General features: G+C 40.9%; 1 protein-coding gene across 2 annotated transcripts; it reads left to right on the plus strand.

The window, feature by feature from the left end:
• The first annotated feature begins 1,150 nt into the window (after positions 1-1,150).
• SLC38A2 (solute carrier family 38 member 2) lies at positions 1,151-17,732 on the plus strand. 2 transcript variants are annotated; one of them, XM_074827385.1, is made up of 16 exons: positions 1,160-1,441; positions 2,091-2,286; positions 2,560-2,641; positions 2,762-2,877; positions 6,005-6,078; positions 6,176-6,268; positions 6,465-6,546; positions 9,593-9,675; positions 10,658-10,716; positions 10,846-10,986; positions 11,767-11,846; positions 11,943-12,043; positions 12,427-12,551; positions 13,246-13,390; positions 13,508-13,605; positions 14,362-17,732. In XM_074827385.1, the coding sequence occupies exons 2-16, from the start codon at positions 2,168-2,170 to the stop codon at positions 14,458-14,460; spliced, it is 1,497 nt and encodes a 498-aa protein (XP_074683486.1). In that variant the 5' UTR covers positions 1,160-1,441; positions 2,091-2,167; the 3' UTR covers positions 14,461-17,732. The 2 variants fall into 2 exon arrangements, with proteins under 2 accessions (XP_074683485.1, XP_074683486.1); XM_074827384.1 differs by having other exon boundaries at positions 1,151-1,441; positions 13,246-13,605.
• Positions 17,733-18,666: the final 934 nt, after the last annotated feature.

The raw sequence follows: 18,666 nt of genomic DNA on the forward strand, positions 1-18,666 counted from the left end.
CGGCAGAGCCCCGGGGCCGCGTGTGTGTGGCCAGGGGCGCTGCCCCTCGAGGGGTGTGGGCGTCTCCCGTGCGCCGGCGGCCGCCCAGACCCCGGTCCCTCGCCACCTCCACACCTCTCGGTGCTGCGGAGGGAGGGAGGTCGCACAGAGGGGCCGAGCGACTCGGTGGCCGGGCATCCTCCATACCCGAGGCTGGCAGCACCAGACTCGCGTGGGAGTGTGCTGCCTCTGCCGCGGGGGCAGCGCGACCGGCGCGGGGGGGGCTGCTTCAGAAACCCCCGCTTCCAGGAACGGTGGCCACGCGCTGCCCTCGCCGAGCCTCCTCTGGTGCTGCAGCCTCGCTGCGTGAGTGTGAGAGGCGCTGGGGCGAACAGTGAAGCCCCGCCGGCCCCTCCCAAGGGGGGATCGAGCGACAAAGCACTCAAAAGTTCCTGGCGTGATTACCTGAGGAAAAGGAACCAGGATGTTATTTTGTTCCCCCTCCCCGCCCCTTCCCTTAAGTGGGGTTTTATCCTGCGTCGCATCACTAGGGGGAGGCCGCCATCATTCCGGACCGCTTCCCAGAGGAAACGCTCGGGGAGCCTCTCAGCTGCCCCCGGGAGTCGGGCTTGCACGTGCGTCGCCGCTTGCTCGTGTATTAAAAATAGCAAGTGACTGCAGTGGGCAGCTGCGGCCGGAGGCACCTCATCCCCTGTCATGCACCAAGCTACCGGGCGACACCGGAGCTGGAGCCCGGCAGCGCGCCGAAGGGCCGGGCCGGCACAGGGTGGAATCGGGGAGAAGCGCCTCCCCGGTGAGCCCGCGCCCGCTGCAGGTGCTGCGCCGGGCAGGTGGAAGCACCCCTCTCTCAGGCGAGGCGCTCGTGACAAGCACCGCAGCGGCCCGTCTCCGCTGCGAAACGCAATCGCCCCCAGCGTCGAGGCGCGGCGCAACCACCGCGGTCATGTGCCGGCGCCCCCGCTCCCGACCTCCCCGCTGGGCACACGCCGCTCGCCGGCTCCCCCGGCTCCGCCGGGCGCGCCCCAACCCGCCGATCCCCACCCCCCCCCGCACCCCAGCCCGGGCGGCGGCGGGGGGTCGGGCGGGCGGCGGGGGGCGGCGCGGCGGCGGGCGGGCGCCGCGCCCCTCCGCGATGACGCGCCCGCATTCCTGCCTGAAGAGCGGCGGCGCCCCGAGGGGGCCGTCAGACCGGGAGCGACGCCGCCGCTCCCCGCGCGCCTCCGCCACAGCGCCACGGACACGATATTTTCTTTCCCTTTGACAACGCTGGCTTTTTTTCAGTGATTTTTTTCCTCTACCTTTATTTATTTAGGGTTCTGTTTTCGCTGACGTTTTATAGTTAAGGGGTTTTTCCCTTGCGAGAAGCAGCAGCGGAGAGAGGAGCATCTCCTTATTCCGCGGCGTCCAGAGGAGACCTCGCTTTCAAGCCCTTGCGGAGAAGGTACGGCGGGTGTCAGGAGCCACGGGGCGAGTTTTTGGACGCAGCGCGGCTGGTCCTTGGCGCCTTTGTCCGGCGGCAGGCCCCCGGCTCGTCGCCCGAGACCCCGCCGGGCTCTGCCCGGACGCGCGGCGGCGGGTGCGCGTAGGGACGCGCCGCTGCTGCATCCCGGAAAGGTGGAAAAAAACCCCAAAGCGACTGCGGCGCGGTGCAGTCCCGTGACCGATTTGCGTTTTGCCGTTGAAGACGCCGGGATGCCCGGTGTCGCCGGCGGGGAGGTGGGGGGGGAGGTAAACACGGAGGCGGCCGCGGGACGGGCGGCCCCGGCAGCCAATGTGACAATCGCCCATCGGTGTTGCATCAGTCTCCGCTATCGCGGGGGGGGGGGGGGGGGGGGGGGGGATTGTTGTGTGGCGTGGCGATGCCGTTGCGTCGGGCCGCCGCAGGTACCGTCGCCCCGGCGGCGGCAGCGCAGGTCGGACCGGGGAGGGGGGAGCGGTTCACCTTTGTCTGCCCGCGCGCCCCCCGCCCCGCGCGCCTGGTACTTTTCCACTCGGCGGCGGGCGGGGGCCGCCGCGCCGCGGGCGCGCGCTGGCCACGTGACGGGCCGCGGCGCCCGCTGCGGCACTGACGTCGCCTCCCACCTCCGCAGGCGCGGCGAGAGCCCCGCCGCCAAGGACAAAAGAGCGGCCGCCCAGCCCCGGCCCGACCCCCGGCCCCGCCGCCGCCATGAGCAGCGCCGAGATGGGCAAGTTCAACATCTCCCCCGACGAGGACAGCAGCAGCTACAGCTCCAACAGCAACGACTTCAGCTACCCCTACCCCACCAAGCCGGCTGCCATGAAGAGGTGAGGGGGCTCCGCCGCCCCGCGGGGACGCGCGCATCCACCCTCTTCAGCCCTCGCTTCCCGCGCCGCTGGGCTCTGGGGGTACCGCACGCTGACAGGCGTTACAGAGGTGACTGCGGACGTCAGCACAGCATGGCGAGGCGGGGGGGTCCTCCTTTTGGGGTCATTCGGTTGGTTTTCCCGTTTCCCTTTGAGGGGGATCGGAGATGCTAAACGGGAAGTGAGTAGGCAGGTCGCCCGCGATAGTCACTAATGATGCAATGTTTTTTACAGCCACTATGCGGATATTGATCCAGAAAATCAAAATTTTTTGCTCGACTCCAATCTTGGAAAGAAGAAATATGAGACTCAGTATGTAAGTACATAGCAGTGACGTTTCAAAAACGAAAACAAATGCTTTCTTGCCAAATTTATGTTTGTTTTAATTCTGAAATAAGAACTTTCCATTAATTATTACCTGTCTCCCTTTTCTCAGCATCCGGGTACTACTTCCTTTGGAATGTCAGTATTTAATCTGAGCAATGCTATTGTGGGTAGTGGCATCCTTGGTCTTTCTTATGCCATGGCTAACACTGGAATTGCTCTTTTTGTGTAAGTATCTTTCAGTTTCTAAAAAAAATACATTTTTCTGCTGTGTAATAAATAACGGAAAAATACTTGATTTAAGAATATGAATTTTACAAAATATCCAGTCATTGCCATAGGTGCAGAATTGCATTTTAGGATTTATGGCTTGTTTTAAATTAAGAGATTGTGATACATTCAGAAGGACTTGCAAAAATTAAACCACTTCCTTGCAAGTTCTGCAATCCACAAAACATTTTACAGTGAATTTTTCTTTACTTAGCTGTAGTTTTTTCGTGAATAACTGAAAGACTTCCCTTGAAAATTCCATTATCCAAGTGGAAAGGTGAGGTGCTACTTAACAGACTCAACTCCGTGTTAGCTTTTTCCTTCAGAGTTCACGGATTGAAATTAATGACAACAGAAACTTTTCAATTGGTGGAAGTCACAATTGCAGAAAAAGTGCAGGATCAGAGAATTAGAAGAAAAATGTAGGTGGAAGAGGATTCTTTTACTTCTCTCTTGCAAGTCTGGCCATGTCTACTCTTTAAAATTTCTGTGGCCCAATGCTACCAATCAGGGATGTGGTCTCCTTTTCCTCAGCTGACATAGTTGTGCCCAGAGAGGTACGATGTACTTACACCAATAAAGGAGTCCTTTCTATTGCTAAGCTTTTACTCAATTCAGGGAACTGGTTTCAGCTATACTTATAAAAATTGCTGTCTCCCTGCAAGGGAGGGATGTGGAATAATCAGCATATCTTTATTGGCATGTCTACATTGGCAAAAGCTTTCAGCTGTAAGACAAGACTATAGTAATGTATTTCAAAATGGCATGAGGAAACAATTACGTACAGTGCTCCTAAATGTCTTGGGAAAGTACGTTTTTCATATATTGAAGGCAGTTCAACTCACACAACATGTAATATCAGTGACTGAGTGCAAATGGGAATCCATGGATATGTTTAAAGGGACTTTGTGGGTTTTATCCTGGAAATAGATAAATGTGTTGAATGTTCAAGTGAAGAGTAACATGTCGTTCGAAATTTGCCTTACTCTATTGGCAGATTTCCAGAAAGTTGTAGGTCAGATTTATTTCCAGATATTTCACAGTGTATCAGGGTGGCTTTCAAGTTTCCTGAGGAAACTACCGATGTGTAAAGTTTGATCTGAAGGATTTTGTTTTAAATATATGATCGTTTGTTAATTTTTTGCTAAGACTTTCACTTACTTAGATGATGCTAAACCAAATGAACAACTTAGCAGCATGAATTCAGAAGCGGTAGAGACTTCATCTCTCTACACATCAGTTTCATGCTCCAAAGATGTTCTGAAGCACATGTAAGATAATCAGTGTCATGCACATTAGAACATCTCTGAGGAGAGGAAAAAAAGAATTTAAGGTTAGATATTTGAACAGATTTGCATATAATGGAGGTCCTTTTTTCTGAAGAAAAAAAAATGCTTGAAACTGTCAATCTAACAATTGGGTGCTGAGGTCATTTAGTTACCTTTCATTTCCAGATACTGCATTCAGATCTGTTTGCATTAGTACTGATTCAAAGATAAACTAGCTTGTTACCTTTCAAAACTTAGTGTAGTTTGTATCGTTCCAAGGCAGGAAAGCAATCAATCACTGATGATACTGATGATTTATGATGGCACTGAGGGCATTACAGACATCCTTTAATAACTAGGTTACAGATTCAGATCCAGATGCAGTTGATTAAGGCAGTAAATTCTTCAAAGACTGTGTGGAGTCACTTGTGTCCGTGCTGTGACTTGTCACTTGTGTCAGCACTAAATAAATGAATGATGCAGTCTGGAAGCCAGTAACTGAGTTGAGCTTTGAGATGAGTTTGCTGACTGATCTTGTCAACACTGTAGGCAGCCATTCAAGGTTAGGACTGAGGGGTCCAGGATCTGTGCTGTTTTAATGAAATGTAACCCTTGCACGTCTCGCTCTGCTGTTTCTAGTTGATGGCTGAATTAAATCCTGGCTAGCCTCTACCTGTCAGAAACACAGAGGTTTATTTGTGTGCACATGTTGGTGTTCAGTTGGCACAGTAATAAGTTTCCTGGATTCCTTGTACAGACCTGTGAAGCTTTTCTCAGATGTTCTTGTTTCCATTTCTTTGTGCTGTGTTTACTAATTTCACCAACATTAGAAATAACACAAAAGGAAATGTAAAGAGTACTCTGGGAACTCTTAAGTGGAGCTTGCCATTTTTGAGCAGATGTGCTGATTCCTAGGTTTCCTATAAAACAGAATGCTTGTATTGGTATAAGAAAGGCCAGAGTTTTTTTGAATGTATTGTAATTTTCCACTGTGTTCTTCAGCAGTTGAGAAGTCCCCCCTAGTGTGCCACTCCAGCAAGTGCATTTGTTGTGGGAGAGATTTGTTGTCAAGAGATGCAAATTTTAGATGTTGCAAATGTGGTTTTGGAAATAATATATATTGCATGTAAAAGCTGCGGGGAAGATAAACAAGCCGCTATCAATTCCCACGTAAGCACACATGAAGAGTAACTTTTGAGCAAAGAAAGTATTCTTTTTTTAAAAAATTACAATAAATATGTATTTCCATTTGAAGACACAGCTCTCAATATGTCTGAATTTTCAGTCAGTTCTTTAAGGCTTTTGCAGTTTCATCTTTACATAAAAAAAGACTTAACGCAGGTTTAAGCTGAAAAACTGATTTGTTTAATACCAAGAGATAATTTTCACTTTAGCTACAGTTAGTCACAACTGGAGGTTCAATAGATGCATGACACGTTGTTGAACGAGGATAGGAAGACAGGAGAAATAGTTTCACACAATGATACAAAAAACATTTCCATTGATACTTTGTTATTTATATCAAATGTAGCCAGTTATAATGGCCGTCGGTGCTTATGCCACTTTACACTAAATATAAGCGTTGTTTAAGCCTACACTAGATTTTGTCTGTATGCCTCTGAAATGCATTTGAGTATAAAATCCTTTCTAAACTATGCATTAATTGGGTTTTCAGAATGCTTTTAGCTGGCCTTAGAATCTACAGGCTTTTCCAAGCTATTTTAATACGATTCATTTTTATGTTTGATCTGCCTTTTAATAAGGTTACAGTAAGTCATTTATGGCTATTAAAAATGTGCATGTTTTTCCCCCCCCAGGATACTCCTGCTGTTTGTTTCAATATTTTCTTTGTATTCAGTGCATCTCCTTTTGAAGACTGCCAACGAAGGAGGTATAGCAAATTACTGTTTTATAAACATAGGGTATTTGTTTCATATGGTATCTTTGTGAAACACACCTTTCCAATGGATTATTTTGTTTTCTTTTAGGATCTTTATTGTATGAACAGTTGGGAATGAAGGCATTTGGTATGGCTGGAAAACTTGCTGCTTCTGGATCAATTACAATGCAGAACATTGGAGGTGAGGACAAGATCTTAAAATGCCTGTACTGTCAATAGTAACTGTTCCCTACTTACTCTTGGAGACTTTTTTTTTCACACAACATGTGTTCATTAACTGCTTGTGTTCAAGTGAAGTAATGAAACATGTTATGTGATTCTTGCATCTTGTGACATATTCTATATTTGTAATGATCTATGATGTTATTCACCTACAGCTATGTCAAGCTACCTCTTCATAGTGAAATATGAGTTACCATTGGTCATCAAGACATTTATGAACATCGAAGAGACCACAGGGTAGGTGTTAGAACTCTCCTCATCAGAGAAACTATTAGGAGAAACAAATACGGAGACTGTATATATTTTTATATGAAGACCACGTTCGGTACACCATAGGGTAGCTTCTTACTCAGACAGAGATACAGTAAGTTTGCCCTTCCCCTGAGTGCTCCACTTCATTTAGATCCAGCCTGTCCTGGGAAAAGGGTAGAAAAATACAGGTATTGCATCATATTACAGAAAGCTGTTCTCTAAAGAACATCAGGTAAGTGTTAATGTATGTACCAGTCAGTACATACTCTCGATAAGGAAAGGTAAATGTCGTTATGGTTGGTTTGTTTTGGTTTTTTTTCTTATTCCATCTGATTATTTCAGTTTCCTAGTGTTAATATTGTGGGAAGCGATTAAATACTAGACTTAAGGCGCAGTTACGTTACGAATGTCTTAAGTAACAGTTCTCAAAAAGACATGGGGACTAAACATTGAACTATAACAGAGTTTGTATGCCCAAGACTAAAATGGTGGACGCGTTGCCAATTAGCCCCGGAGACACCTTGACTCCATAGTGGCTTTAAAAGTGGGTGCCTTGGGTAGGGTTCATTTTACCTAACCATACCATCTGAAAGTTAGATTTTGAGCTCATTGTTACTCTGATCTTTTTATAATCAGTGGAAAGTGGTGATCCTCTGTAGTGGTCAGTTCAGTGCACCTGGCTTAGACGCCTGTTTTGGGCATCTCCAAAGAACAATTTATCGTATCACTCTATATTGAGAGGGTGTGTGAAAACAGCTATCTAAAACAAGATGCCTGACTTCAGATGGATAGAGTTAAGTGCTATAAATCTCACTCTTCAGAGTTGTACTTCTGTGCCTTGTCCTGAAGTGTCCCAGTCTTGAGAGGGCTGAGCAGCTCAAGACTCCAACTTACACCTAAGCCTGAGTTCAGAAGGTAGGCATTTTTCTGCCTGTGTTCCCCAAGGGGTTCAAGCCATTTGGTGGTGTTCATACAGCTTGCTGATAGATATTGTCATGACAACAGTGCTAGCCATCTTTTTTTTCTTTTTTTTTTTTCTTTTTTTTTTTTTTTAATGTACTCAAAGAATGCACCCACCCCATTTACTTAGTAGTGTAATGTTTACAAATTCTTTGCTGGGAAGGTTGGTTTCCCTCCTTTGGCTGAATTCAAGTCCTTATTTTCCACTTCTTAAGGAAGTCCCTGGAGCAGTCAGTACTTAGGAGGGGGCTTGGAGGCAAGTATTTTTAACTGTCCCATCTTCAGAGAAGAATTCAAAATCGGTTGCAGTTCAAGAGGAAAAGTTAAAGGCTGTGAATCTCACTGAATACAGCTGCTGCTCTGCAAATCTGGCAGATAAAATTAAGAAACTGAGATTTGTATCTTAAGTGTTTTCTTGTCGGCTGGTACTAGGTAGCTGTACACTGATTTAAAGTAAATCTTTTCTGGGTGCTCTGGCAATTGTGGACCCCATTTAACTGACTCTCTCCATGCATTGCTTAGGGGAGTCTGGGTGGCTACCATTGGCATGGATTCCACTCTGGCAGCCTGGTGCCTAAAATGTAAGCACTTACCTGTTTAAATGTCCCAAAATAATGCTTACTGTAGAAGATACTCTGGAATTCTGAGACAATATTATAAATGCTAGCTCCATTATTAAAATTAGTTAAGCAGTTTTTAAAATGCTCGGCTGTATTTTAGAGCTGTGCAATCCCATTCAGCACAGAAAAACTTTTAAGTCCTTGGTTTGAAGTCCTGATGGTCTCCATGTGGGGCATGCACAATAACAGTGGACATTCTTACAACTGTATCAAATGCAAGGAATCTCTGTGCTGTGATTTCTTTTTAATTTACCACAAGACTACTACATTTAAAAAAAAAAAAGACAACAAAAAGTATATGATGTTAATGTCCTACACATCTGAACTTTGTAAAATAATTTTCTACATTTAGTTATCCCAGATAAAGCTGGGGAAAGAGATGACCAAAGTGTTTTTGCATTTACTACATAAATCCAGAGCAAGTCTGTTAAAAGTTATTCCATATTTCCACTACCATATATAGGCTTGTAATTCAGCAATTGAGTGTGAATGCACAAATTTCCAATTAGGTCATTAATTCTGCTTTCTTTACCTAAATAGTATACAGTCCATTTTAAAATAAGTACTGTTACATGATACTGTAACAGGATATAAAATAATATTTGGGAATAAGTGCTTAGTGTTACTTTTAATTGCTTAAAGCATATAGGATGATCCTGTAGGACAGACGAAGATAGCAGTAACTCTGCTATGATTAAAAAACTCAAGGTCATTTTTTCTGTTAGTTCTGTTAGTTAGATCTAACTTTGGTTTTCTGTGTTTCAGAGGAAGATGTTAATCTTCTAACACTCAAAAATGTTTTGTCAAAAAATAGCTGCTGCTTCTTATGGAATAAAACACAAAAATGATCCGAAGGAAAAAAAAAACTGCTGAGGTTCTTAACATAGTTTCCCTACTGAAAGGGACTAAACATGCCTCCAAGAGACTCCCAGTGCTTGTTGGAGTTTTCTCAGCCAGTGGGCTTGAGCTACTGCCTTAACTCCAGCCCTTCACCTGTTTTTCTTTCTTTAACCCCCCGCAGGGCCCCCAGCAGAATTTTATTTCCATTAAAAATGTATCACCACCCTGCTGGGGCCCTGCAATATTCTAAAACATCTGGAGAGTTGAGAACCAACATTTAAGCAAACGGCTATTTTTTCTGTGATATCCCAGTTGGCATTTTTGTCTGCCCAGTGATTTACTTTCCTGTCTTCTGACTTCCAGATGCATATTAATTTTAGAAAAGGACACTAAAGGAAAGGCACAATGCAGGTTTTGGGTGAGATAAGAAGGTACTGTAGGGTTTTAGGTCCATATAGTAAGTTGAATGCTAATCCTTTGTGACATCAGGTACTGCATTTTTTTTTTAAGAAGCCATATGGTATAGGAGAATATAAGAGCAAAGACTAAACTGCAACTGTCGTAATTTTTAAATACCTTGGTTACTTACAAATACTACCTTTTTCCTGCAGAGAATGGTATCTTAACGGCGACTATTTAGTGCTGCTGGTGTCTGTCATCCTCATTCTTCCCCTGTCCTTACTGAAAAATTTAGGTAAGCAATAGGGTACAATGGAAATAAAAATGCATTGAAAATACTGTGGGAAGTGGGTTGATGCAATGTTTGAGTCTTTAAGTACTATGAATTAACAGCTGTCTCTAAACTTGTCTCTTGGTACTAACCAGTGTTTAGGTAGTTACTGTCAGTCTACTTAAAAAAAGAAAAAAAAAAGATCAAGACAGGTATCTTAAGTTACAGATGTGTCTGTGGAAAATGGAAGGACAGTAGATAGAGTAGCTTTAGAACAAGGCTCAACAGTAACTTTCTGTTTGTGTTCTTATCACAAAGTTTGACCCATTTTGGTCAGTAGTGAAATAGTATAATGCTATTAGCTATCCTGTAACAGTCTTAAAAGAAAAGGAATGCTAGCCCTTGCCAGTTAAATTGTCTTGCAGTGTAAATAGAAGTCACCTTTCTCATTTTAGATCTCAAGCAGCAGCAGAATGTTCATACCAGATGCTTTATCTGAAATGGCTGTAATTAAGTGATATATGTGAATAATTCAGTCAACACACTGCTTGTTCAGAGAATCCTGTAGTGGAACCTTATTAACTGAGAGTCTCGATGTGAATTACTTTCACAAGTTACTACTTTCTACAAATAAGCGAATTAATAAGAACAGAAGAGAAAAGGCTAAGTTACCTCATAGTGCATTCTATTAGAATTAATCCTATAATTATTCTTAGTCTGTAATAAACCATTCACATAATTGTTGGTGTAGGAGTTTTTTTGTGTAAGTTATAAAGTTTAATATTACAGGCTCACTGTATGTACAGACCCTAATATGTCTTGGAGAACTTTCAGATCTGGGTTGAGATTAGCGGAAAGTCAATGAATAATTAACTTGTTCTATGTAACACTAAGAAAATGGCAATCTAAAGAGATCACTGACAGAATATATTTTGTCATAATGTTATTACTTGAATGGTGTTTCAGTTTATTGTACCTTAGATTTTTTTATCTTTCTTCACCGCAGGATATTTGGGCTATACCAGTGGCTTTTCCTTACTTTGCATGGTCTTCTTTCTAATAGTTGTAAGTATAATCTTGTAAACTTCCAGTGCTTGTAAAACTGTATTTCAAAGTGAAATTAAACACAGTTTCTGAAAAGTTTCACATACTGCATTAGTCAAAGTAACAATAAATACATGGCTTTATTTCTAGGTAATTTGGAAGATGTTTCAGATTCCTTGTCCTATGGACAGTGACATCATTAACATGACATTAATAAATATGACATCGGTAGATGAAAACATAACAAGTGATGATGTGTGCAAGCCAAAATATTTCATCTTCAATTCACAGGTAACTGACTAAAAATCAGACTCTATGTTGAAAACAACTGAGAGAGACTAAATACATAGCAGATAAATTAGGTCATTTTTTCTTCAAGTATTTGCCCAGCTGTAAACTTGGGATGTGCTAAGGCTTTCTGTTTCAGTAGAGTTAGGCACTGTTTACCTCCTGTAGACTGAGTGTTTCCACACTTCAAATACACAGAAATTAGAGGAGTTTGAGGTGCCTGCCTGAGGTGAGTGGTGATAAAAGCATTTCTGATTCTTCAGCACAGCATTTCTCAAGCTTTCTCAAGTAAGTTAGTAACGTATTTTAAGTAGTAGATTGCAGAAGAAGATGAAGTAAATAGTAAAAGCATGTGAATGGGAAATGTGTGCCAGGGTTTGGAATAGACTAAGTTCCCAGTCACAAAGTCTTGACTCTCATGAATGCTCCCAATTAGCGTTGAATCTCCACACATGGGGAAGAAGTACGTGTAATAGTCAACACCAAGATGAGGCTATAATGGCTTAATCCTATGAGATGCAGAACACAATTCTGAATGCAAGTGCGTTCAGCTCAGCATGGACTTGAGTGAGATTTGAGAGTGTTTGGTACCTCAGGGTCTGGGTTTAAGAAAATACGAACTTCGTTTAATTTTTGCCAAAGTTTCAGTAGTAAAGAACAGCTAGTCATTATCAAAACCTAACCTGATGCCTAAATCAAAACTGCAAAATCTACTGATAAATTTTTAAAACTAAATTTCTAATGTCTGTTGAGATACTTAAGAACGATACTTTTGTTTTTCAGACTGTCTATGCTGTCCCAATCCTAACATTTTCTTTTGTCTGCCATCCTGCAATTCTTCCTATCTATGAAGAACTGAAAAGGTAAATGTTAGATATATGTCTGTAATTTTGCTAAACAAACAGAAGTAGTATAAAACAGTATGTTCTCATTGCTAACAATGTTTCTTTTTCTTACAGCCGAAGCCGTAAAAGAATGATGAATGTGTCCTATGTATCTTTTTTTGCCATGTTCCTCATGTATTTATTGGCTGCTCTCTTTGGATACCTGACATTTTATGGTGAATATTGCCTGCTCTGCTCTCCTTAAATGAATTATGTTCTGCAAAACCACAGTATTATTTTTAAGTTAGAACAAGCAAGCGTTTACTATGGGTTCTAAATATACACTGTTTATTGAGGGTTTTTTAATACTTTCATAAGTACATACCCGAAAGGAGATCAGTAGTAGAATTAGGCTCAAGGCAGAGGATTAAAACCAGATTAAAACAGATTCAGTGCCTCCAAGTCATCCCTGTGTAAAATGGAGATGTGCTTACAGGAGCTGTTGAGGCTTTCAATTCATATTGCTGTAACTGTAAAATTTGCTTAGGATTTAGAGCAGAAGCAGTTGTTTCAGAGGTATGTTGACTATATTGTAATTAAAATACTGTTTTCCTTATAGGAAGAGTCGAACCAGAACTGCTTCATACCTACTCTGCTTATCTGGGTGCTGATGTTCTTCTCCTTATTGTGCGTCTCGCTGTACTTATGGCTGTAACCCTTACTGTACCTGTAGTTATTTTCCCAGTAAGTAATTTATTAATTTTACTACCTTTTTTTATTTTCATCGCCTGTCTTGCTGCAGTTATTTACTGATTTGGCAACTCCCATTTATTAATTTATAGAATTTTTTTCTTACCTGAAGGAAAATTGTTCTAAAAAAATTGATGAAATATCTCTATACTGTTAATTCAAATAAATTAAAGAAATAGCATTTACAAAGCAGTAGATACTAATATGTTCAGCTATATTGTTTTCCTAGTATGGTTTAATTGGGGAGGTGGAACAGATTGCCCCTTTATAAAAGTACTTGCACTATTGTGTTATGAGCTTACAAAAGTCAGTCTGGTTTTTTAAGTACATTGTGAACATGAATTCTGGCCATTTAGGTGTATATTGTTGAGCAGCATCCTTAGATGTGACAAAAATCCCTGAGATTTGTTTTTATTTAAGACAGATGTTTTTCCTTGTTTTTTCTCCATTACTGGTTGTGCTTTGAAAATCTAAATCACTGAAAACAGACCAGAAACACAGAGCTGCCTCTCAAGTACAGGAAGTAAATTATAAAAAAAAAAAATCTTACGTTTCAACTTTTAATAAAATCCGAAGTGTTCAGGAAAATTATGTTACAATACTTCCAGAAGGAAAGTCTAATTCAGGTGACAGTCACTGACTTCCACAGTGAAGACTAAACTTTTTTTTTCCCCTCCCTCTTCAAAAGATCCGCAGTTCCATCACCCAGCTGTTGTGGGCAGGGAAGGAGTTTAGATGGTGGCGTCATTGTTCCATTACAGTTGCTCTTCTGGCATTTACCAACGTGCTTGTTATCTTTGTCCCTACTATTCGAGACATCTTTGGATTCATCGGTGAGCATTTTCACATCACTTCAAGTAGTCTTTCAAATCTCAGAAAATGCAGTTCCGATCTAATTAAGTTATATTTACCTGTTTATGAATACTTATTTCTATGCTTTTTCAATACAGGTGCATCTGCGGCTGCCATGCTGATCTTTATACTTCCTTCTGCCTTCTATATCAAATTAGTGAAGAAGGAACCAATGAAGTCAGTGCAAAAGATTGGGGTATGTATAGACAAATATGTAATAGTTACGCTTGCTTACTAATTCAGAGCAATAACTTTAGTTTCCTTCTTCACAATTTAAGAATTCTGAAGTCCTGGTGAAGCTAGTCAGTGAATTGGCATTTAATGTTACCGTAGTTAACATGTGGGAGTTGCATAGGTACTCAGAGTGAGGAGAATAGCCATCACAAGGCTCAGTTCACTCCAGTGACTTCTCTCACCCCTCAACCCACATTCTCAACAAGAGTTGGATCATTCTGTAGCTGATAAGAACCAGATTTCAACAGATTACCCTTAAGAACTATACTAAAAAAGTCTTGTCGTTCTCCTTTAAATTTTCTTTCAAGATATATTTGCATAATTTACCCCATAAAAGCTGACCTCCACTGACCATTTGGGTCATCCTGACTGATCTTGGTGCTCTTACTGGTCTTTAGACATACTGATTCAGAGTCAAATCTTAGACATACCGAGTCAGAATCAAGTCAGCGCAGTAGCACAACCTGACCTGTATCAGCAGCTACATTAACTTCCCTCAGTTGATAGTGACATCTGCTATACTGAAATGAAATGTACTTTTTTTTTTAAAAAGGACCATAAATATGAGAAAGATACCTAGCTCCTTATTGTTCACTGTGATCTCTTGTCTCTTTTACTTTGTCCTCCGTGAGCAGTGGCATTTGTGCCATAAATGGGCATGACTTTATGGGTGTAGTAGCAGAATCTGAAATAGTTCTTTTATGTTTTCTTTTTTCAGGCTGCCTTCTTCTTTCTAAGTGGTATACTTGTGATGACTGGGTGTATGACACTGATTATTCTAGACTGGACCCAGAATGTTGCATCTGATGGCCATTAACTGGTTTAATCTTTAATACTCCACTTCAAATGCCAGTGTTCACTCAGATACCTACTGAGAATGAAAATGAGCTATTCAGCTTCCTTTAAAATGCAGATTCTTTGTTGATGGTTCTTCTGATTGTAGAATACCTGAACTCTGTCTTTAAGAAACTGTTCTGCATGATGGAAGTGGATATTAACATCAAATCACGTGAGTGTCTGGCTGAAGGAAGTGACAACTTTATTCCATTCCAGAGAATGGACAGAACTCTCTGTAGACATTTATCAAGCCATGTTTGGCTTTCGTCATTGTTACTTGGATATTTTGTTATTTTACTTGAATGTGCCTAATGGAACCATTTGATGTGAGAGATAACTCTTTAATTTACAGCAAAGTGTTTAAATAACCAATGAGAGAGAGAGAGAGAGAAACACTATTATTTTTTGTACCAAAAATTCTTATGGACCTCAAAAGCACTATTTTGACTTTAAGAAACATTTTTCTAAAAAGAATAAAAAATAACATAGAAGTGCTCATAAAAATATTTAATCAGTGGCCTAAATTAAATCTAGTTTGCCTTTCTGTAGAGGCATAATTAGAAGAAACTTATCTAAAAGAAAACTTCTAATGACCAAAACCGAAAATTAACCAAGTCAAAATCCTCAAACTATAAATGCTTCCCATGAAATTCACTTAGCTCAAAGTAGTGTGAAAATAATCCTGAAAATCATTTGTCAGCTTACTTAAGTAACTAGAGTTACCTGAGTTCCCAAAAATGGTGTGGAAACCCAAATTTTCAAGCTTTAAAAAAACCCACCCTTTAGAATGGGTATGTTTGAGAAAACCTTAGTTAACCTAGAAATTGTAAAGAACAGCATTGACATTTCCCTTCTTGAGGTACTCAATAGTGCAATTGAGTAAAACAGGGTTTGGGGGGTTTTTGCTTTTATGTTTTTTTCCTGTTGTAGATACAAACTGAATGGCACTGGAGCATAGGATGCCATTAATACAAAACTCCCTCCTGGAGTTCTCCTTATTAATAAGGTCCATTGTCAGTTGTAGCAATGTTTGTTGGGTTTTTTTTCTGTCCAATCTATCTCGAAACACTCTAGGAAAATGAAAAGGTCCTAATGTAGTTTACTAGTTGTATAATACTCAAAAACTGTACAGTATTTCTCAAATTACTCATCCATTATTGGATTTTGAATTACTTGACTATTCTGTTTCTGAGTCAAATCTACAAAGTAACTGCACCAGTATTTCATGCTTGGTACAAACTCTCTTCACATACGCAACTGGGATTCCTCTTCCAATTTATACTGTATAGTAGTATTAAAGATAACCTCATAGGCTGGATAGTCATCTCAAGTATGAACTTGTTTGCTTCAGAAATAAGTAAGTTTCTTATGAGCCCTAGCTAGCTAGCTGATGAAACAAGTGCTGTATGGTTGTGATTAGCTGTTTTGTTTCTAGTGCATGTTTACTCTTTCATTCTTATCCCAGGTTGAAGAGAAATAACACTTGTATAACAGCGTACTTGGCTTGTAAGAGGTTCTCAAACACAACAATAGTGGGTACAAAAGCCTAGATAGAGATTATTAATGAAATAATCATGGCAGTGTGGTCAACTGTATTCATCTGACATGATGCTTTAAAAATCTGATTTACAAAGTTCCACTAGGTCGTGGTGTCAGAGGGAACAAGTAAGGGCCTGTAATCCATTGATTAAACAGTGCCTGAGACTTTTTTGCTCTTGTAGAATTAATCAGGAACAAATCGAAATGATAGTCACTGTTTGGCAGATAATGTCAATCTCTGCCCAGCCATTTAAAATCTATGAAAAAAACTGCAGGTATTTTGTATTGATATTTCTGCATGACTGTAAGTACTAGTCACTAAGTCTGTAGTGTAAAACTGTAATGAGAAGTTAGATTCCTCTTGTGTTGTTTGTATTATTAGTTCGGTGGTACTCAACTGGCAATTAACGATCCTGGAGTCAGCACTGACAAATGCTTCTTAGGTACTTCTCTGCCTCAGGTCCTGTACATCCGTGGCTAACTATTCCATGTAACCTGATCTCCACAGAAGTGCTGAGCACGTGCCTCCTCCGTACTTTGGCAGCTTTTCTTCTTCCTCTCCACAAATGTAGAAGGGTGGAAGAGGATTAAAATGTTGTCTACCTTTGAGCAATTTGTAGCACATAAGGGATGAAGCATTTCCCTTGCCAGCATTTAGAAAGAAAGAAAAACTGAGAAATAGCTTCCTTTCTCTCAGTAACCATAGAAGAGGAAGGTGCTATAAATGAGAAGTTACTACACAGTCCTTCTCAGCAGCCAGAGAGGAGGAAGATTTTTGTGGTGACACCTCATAATGTATCACACATGTCACTTAATTCTCTGAATGTAGCAATTTCCAGATTTTACATTATGTGTTATATTATTTGATGACTGGCTCTCCACCTGCAACAGTTGAGTTCCACTTGGCTGGGTTGATTCCCAACATAAGATTTATTGTACTTTTTTTTCAAACCTGTCTGCTTAAAGTTACCTACATTACAAACCACCTAAAAGAGCAGCTTCAGTATTAAACCACTGTTTTGTCACCTCAGTTAGACATTACTGTCTTCCATGATATTTCAGTCATAAATGTAACATGTTATTTATAAAACATTAATCCATTAAAACTAAACCTATTTTTCAATATTTATGATAGTCTATGTACATAAATTGTATGTGTGTATATACTGTAAGTATAATGTATATAATGTAGGTTTGGGATCCAGGATTTATGTATATATTCCTCTCTCATTACTGATTGTTACATCATTTCAAGGAGTTGTTTATGTTGTACATCTGTATAACAACTGTCAAAGGAAAGATTCTCTTACAACAAAGTGTAATGCTTACAAAAATGGAAGAAATGTGTTACACCTAAAGTGTGTAAGAAAACACTAAGATTGTATTTATTACAAATGTATATGTTGCAATAAACACGGGAGTCACTTGGGTCCATAAAAAGCATCGTTCAGGTTCATGTATACTTTTCTTCTAAAATTTACCATGGATGTTACAATTTCCTGAATGCAGCAACTTAACAACTTTTATGATCTAACATAATTGTTAGGCCACCAAATTCAGGCATCCTACGGTACCTCCATGTACATATGTAAATACCCACTGTATTGTTAGAGGCCAACAGTCTAGCTACAGTTGTTGGCAGGGGGTGCAACACAGTTTCAATGAAACATTGTATGTTTGTTTTAACTGAAATAAATAAATAGGTAATCCTAAGCAATGATGTAGTGTTTTTTGGGGAGAGGCATTTGAAGGATTTTCTTTTAAAGATGGTATTAAAAGTCTACCTTTAATTTCATGCATGTTTATACTTGGTTACGAGCACTTTTCGGGAAAGGGGGGTAAAAAAGGAAATATAGCATACAGCTAAGTACACAATTTATGACACTAGAGAGTAAACAGAACAAGTCTGGACATTAAAGAAAGAGATTAAATTCTGCAAGGAACCTATATTCTGTCATTTTTTGCAGTACAGGCGTATCTGGAGACAAGACTCAATGCGTTAGGTCTTGTTTATGTGTAATAAATGAGTGAGGCTTGCCAAAATCCTGTGCCATTTTCCTGCAACTGAATCTCCAGGAGAAGAATAACTGCGTCTGTAAAAATTTTCAGAACTGGTGCATCTGTTCCACTTGTATTTTAGCAATTGGATACAAACCAAGCGTGGCATATCAGTTCTTTGTTCTCCAGAAATCTCTATCAATCCATAGGAATCTTTGTCTTTCCCAAGTATTAAGATTTGGGTGTGAGAGACATGGGAGGTGTAACTGGGTGTGTTATGTATACAACAAAACACCGTATGAAAGGAACATTAAAGAGGCATAGCTAAGTACCATGAAATTAGGAAATGCCTCAAGATTGCTTTAATTACATGATCACATAGTATTTTTTGCTGGAACCCCCACTGAGTAGCTATTCATTATTTTATTTTTTATCACATTTTCCATGTGTTCACAGTGGTTATGTATTTGCTCAAAGTGCAAAGCCCATCCTGATGAGGGATGGATGTCCTCATTTCTCTCTAGTTCTCATTTTAACATCATCTTTGTGAAATGTAAATGATTACTCATTTTCACAATGTTGCAGGTGTGTAAGAAGGTGTTAATCAGTCTATACCTCTGGGGACCTGAGTGTGGAGAGGCAGCACTGT

This window comes from Strix aluco, chromosome 5 (assembly GCF_031877795.1).
Source record: "Strix aluco isolate bStrAlu1 chromosome 5, bStrAlu1.hap1, whole genome shotgun sequence".
Lineage (NCBI taxonomy): Eukaryota > Metazoa > Chordata > Aves > Strigiformes > Strigidae > Strix > Strix aluco.

Bases quoted from the DNA above. Each gene is read 5' to 3' on its own strand.
- SLC38A2 (XM_074827384.1), top strand. From the start codon at position 2,168: ATGAGCAGCGCCGAGATGGGCAAGTTCAACATCTCCCCCGACGAGGAC. The intron at 9,676-10,657 runs GTAAGCAATAGG...TCTTCACCGCAG, and splicing joins GTCCTTACTGAAAAATTTAG to GATATTTGGGCTATACCAGT. The intron at 10,987-11,766 runs GTAACTGACTAA...TTTGTTTTTCAG, and splicing joins ATTTCATCTTCAATTCACAG to ACTGTCTATGCTGTCCCAAT.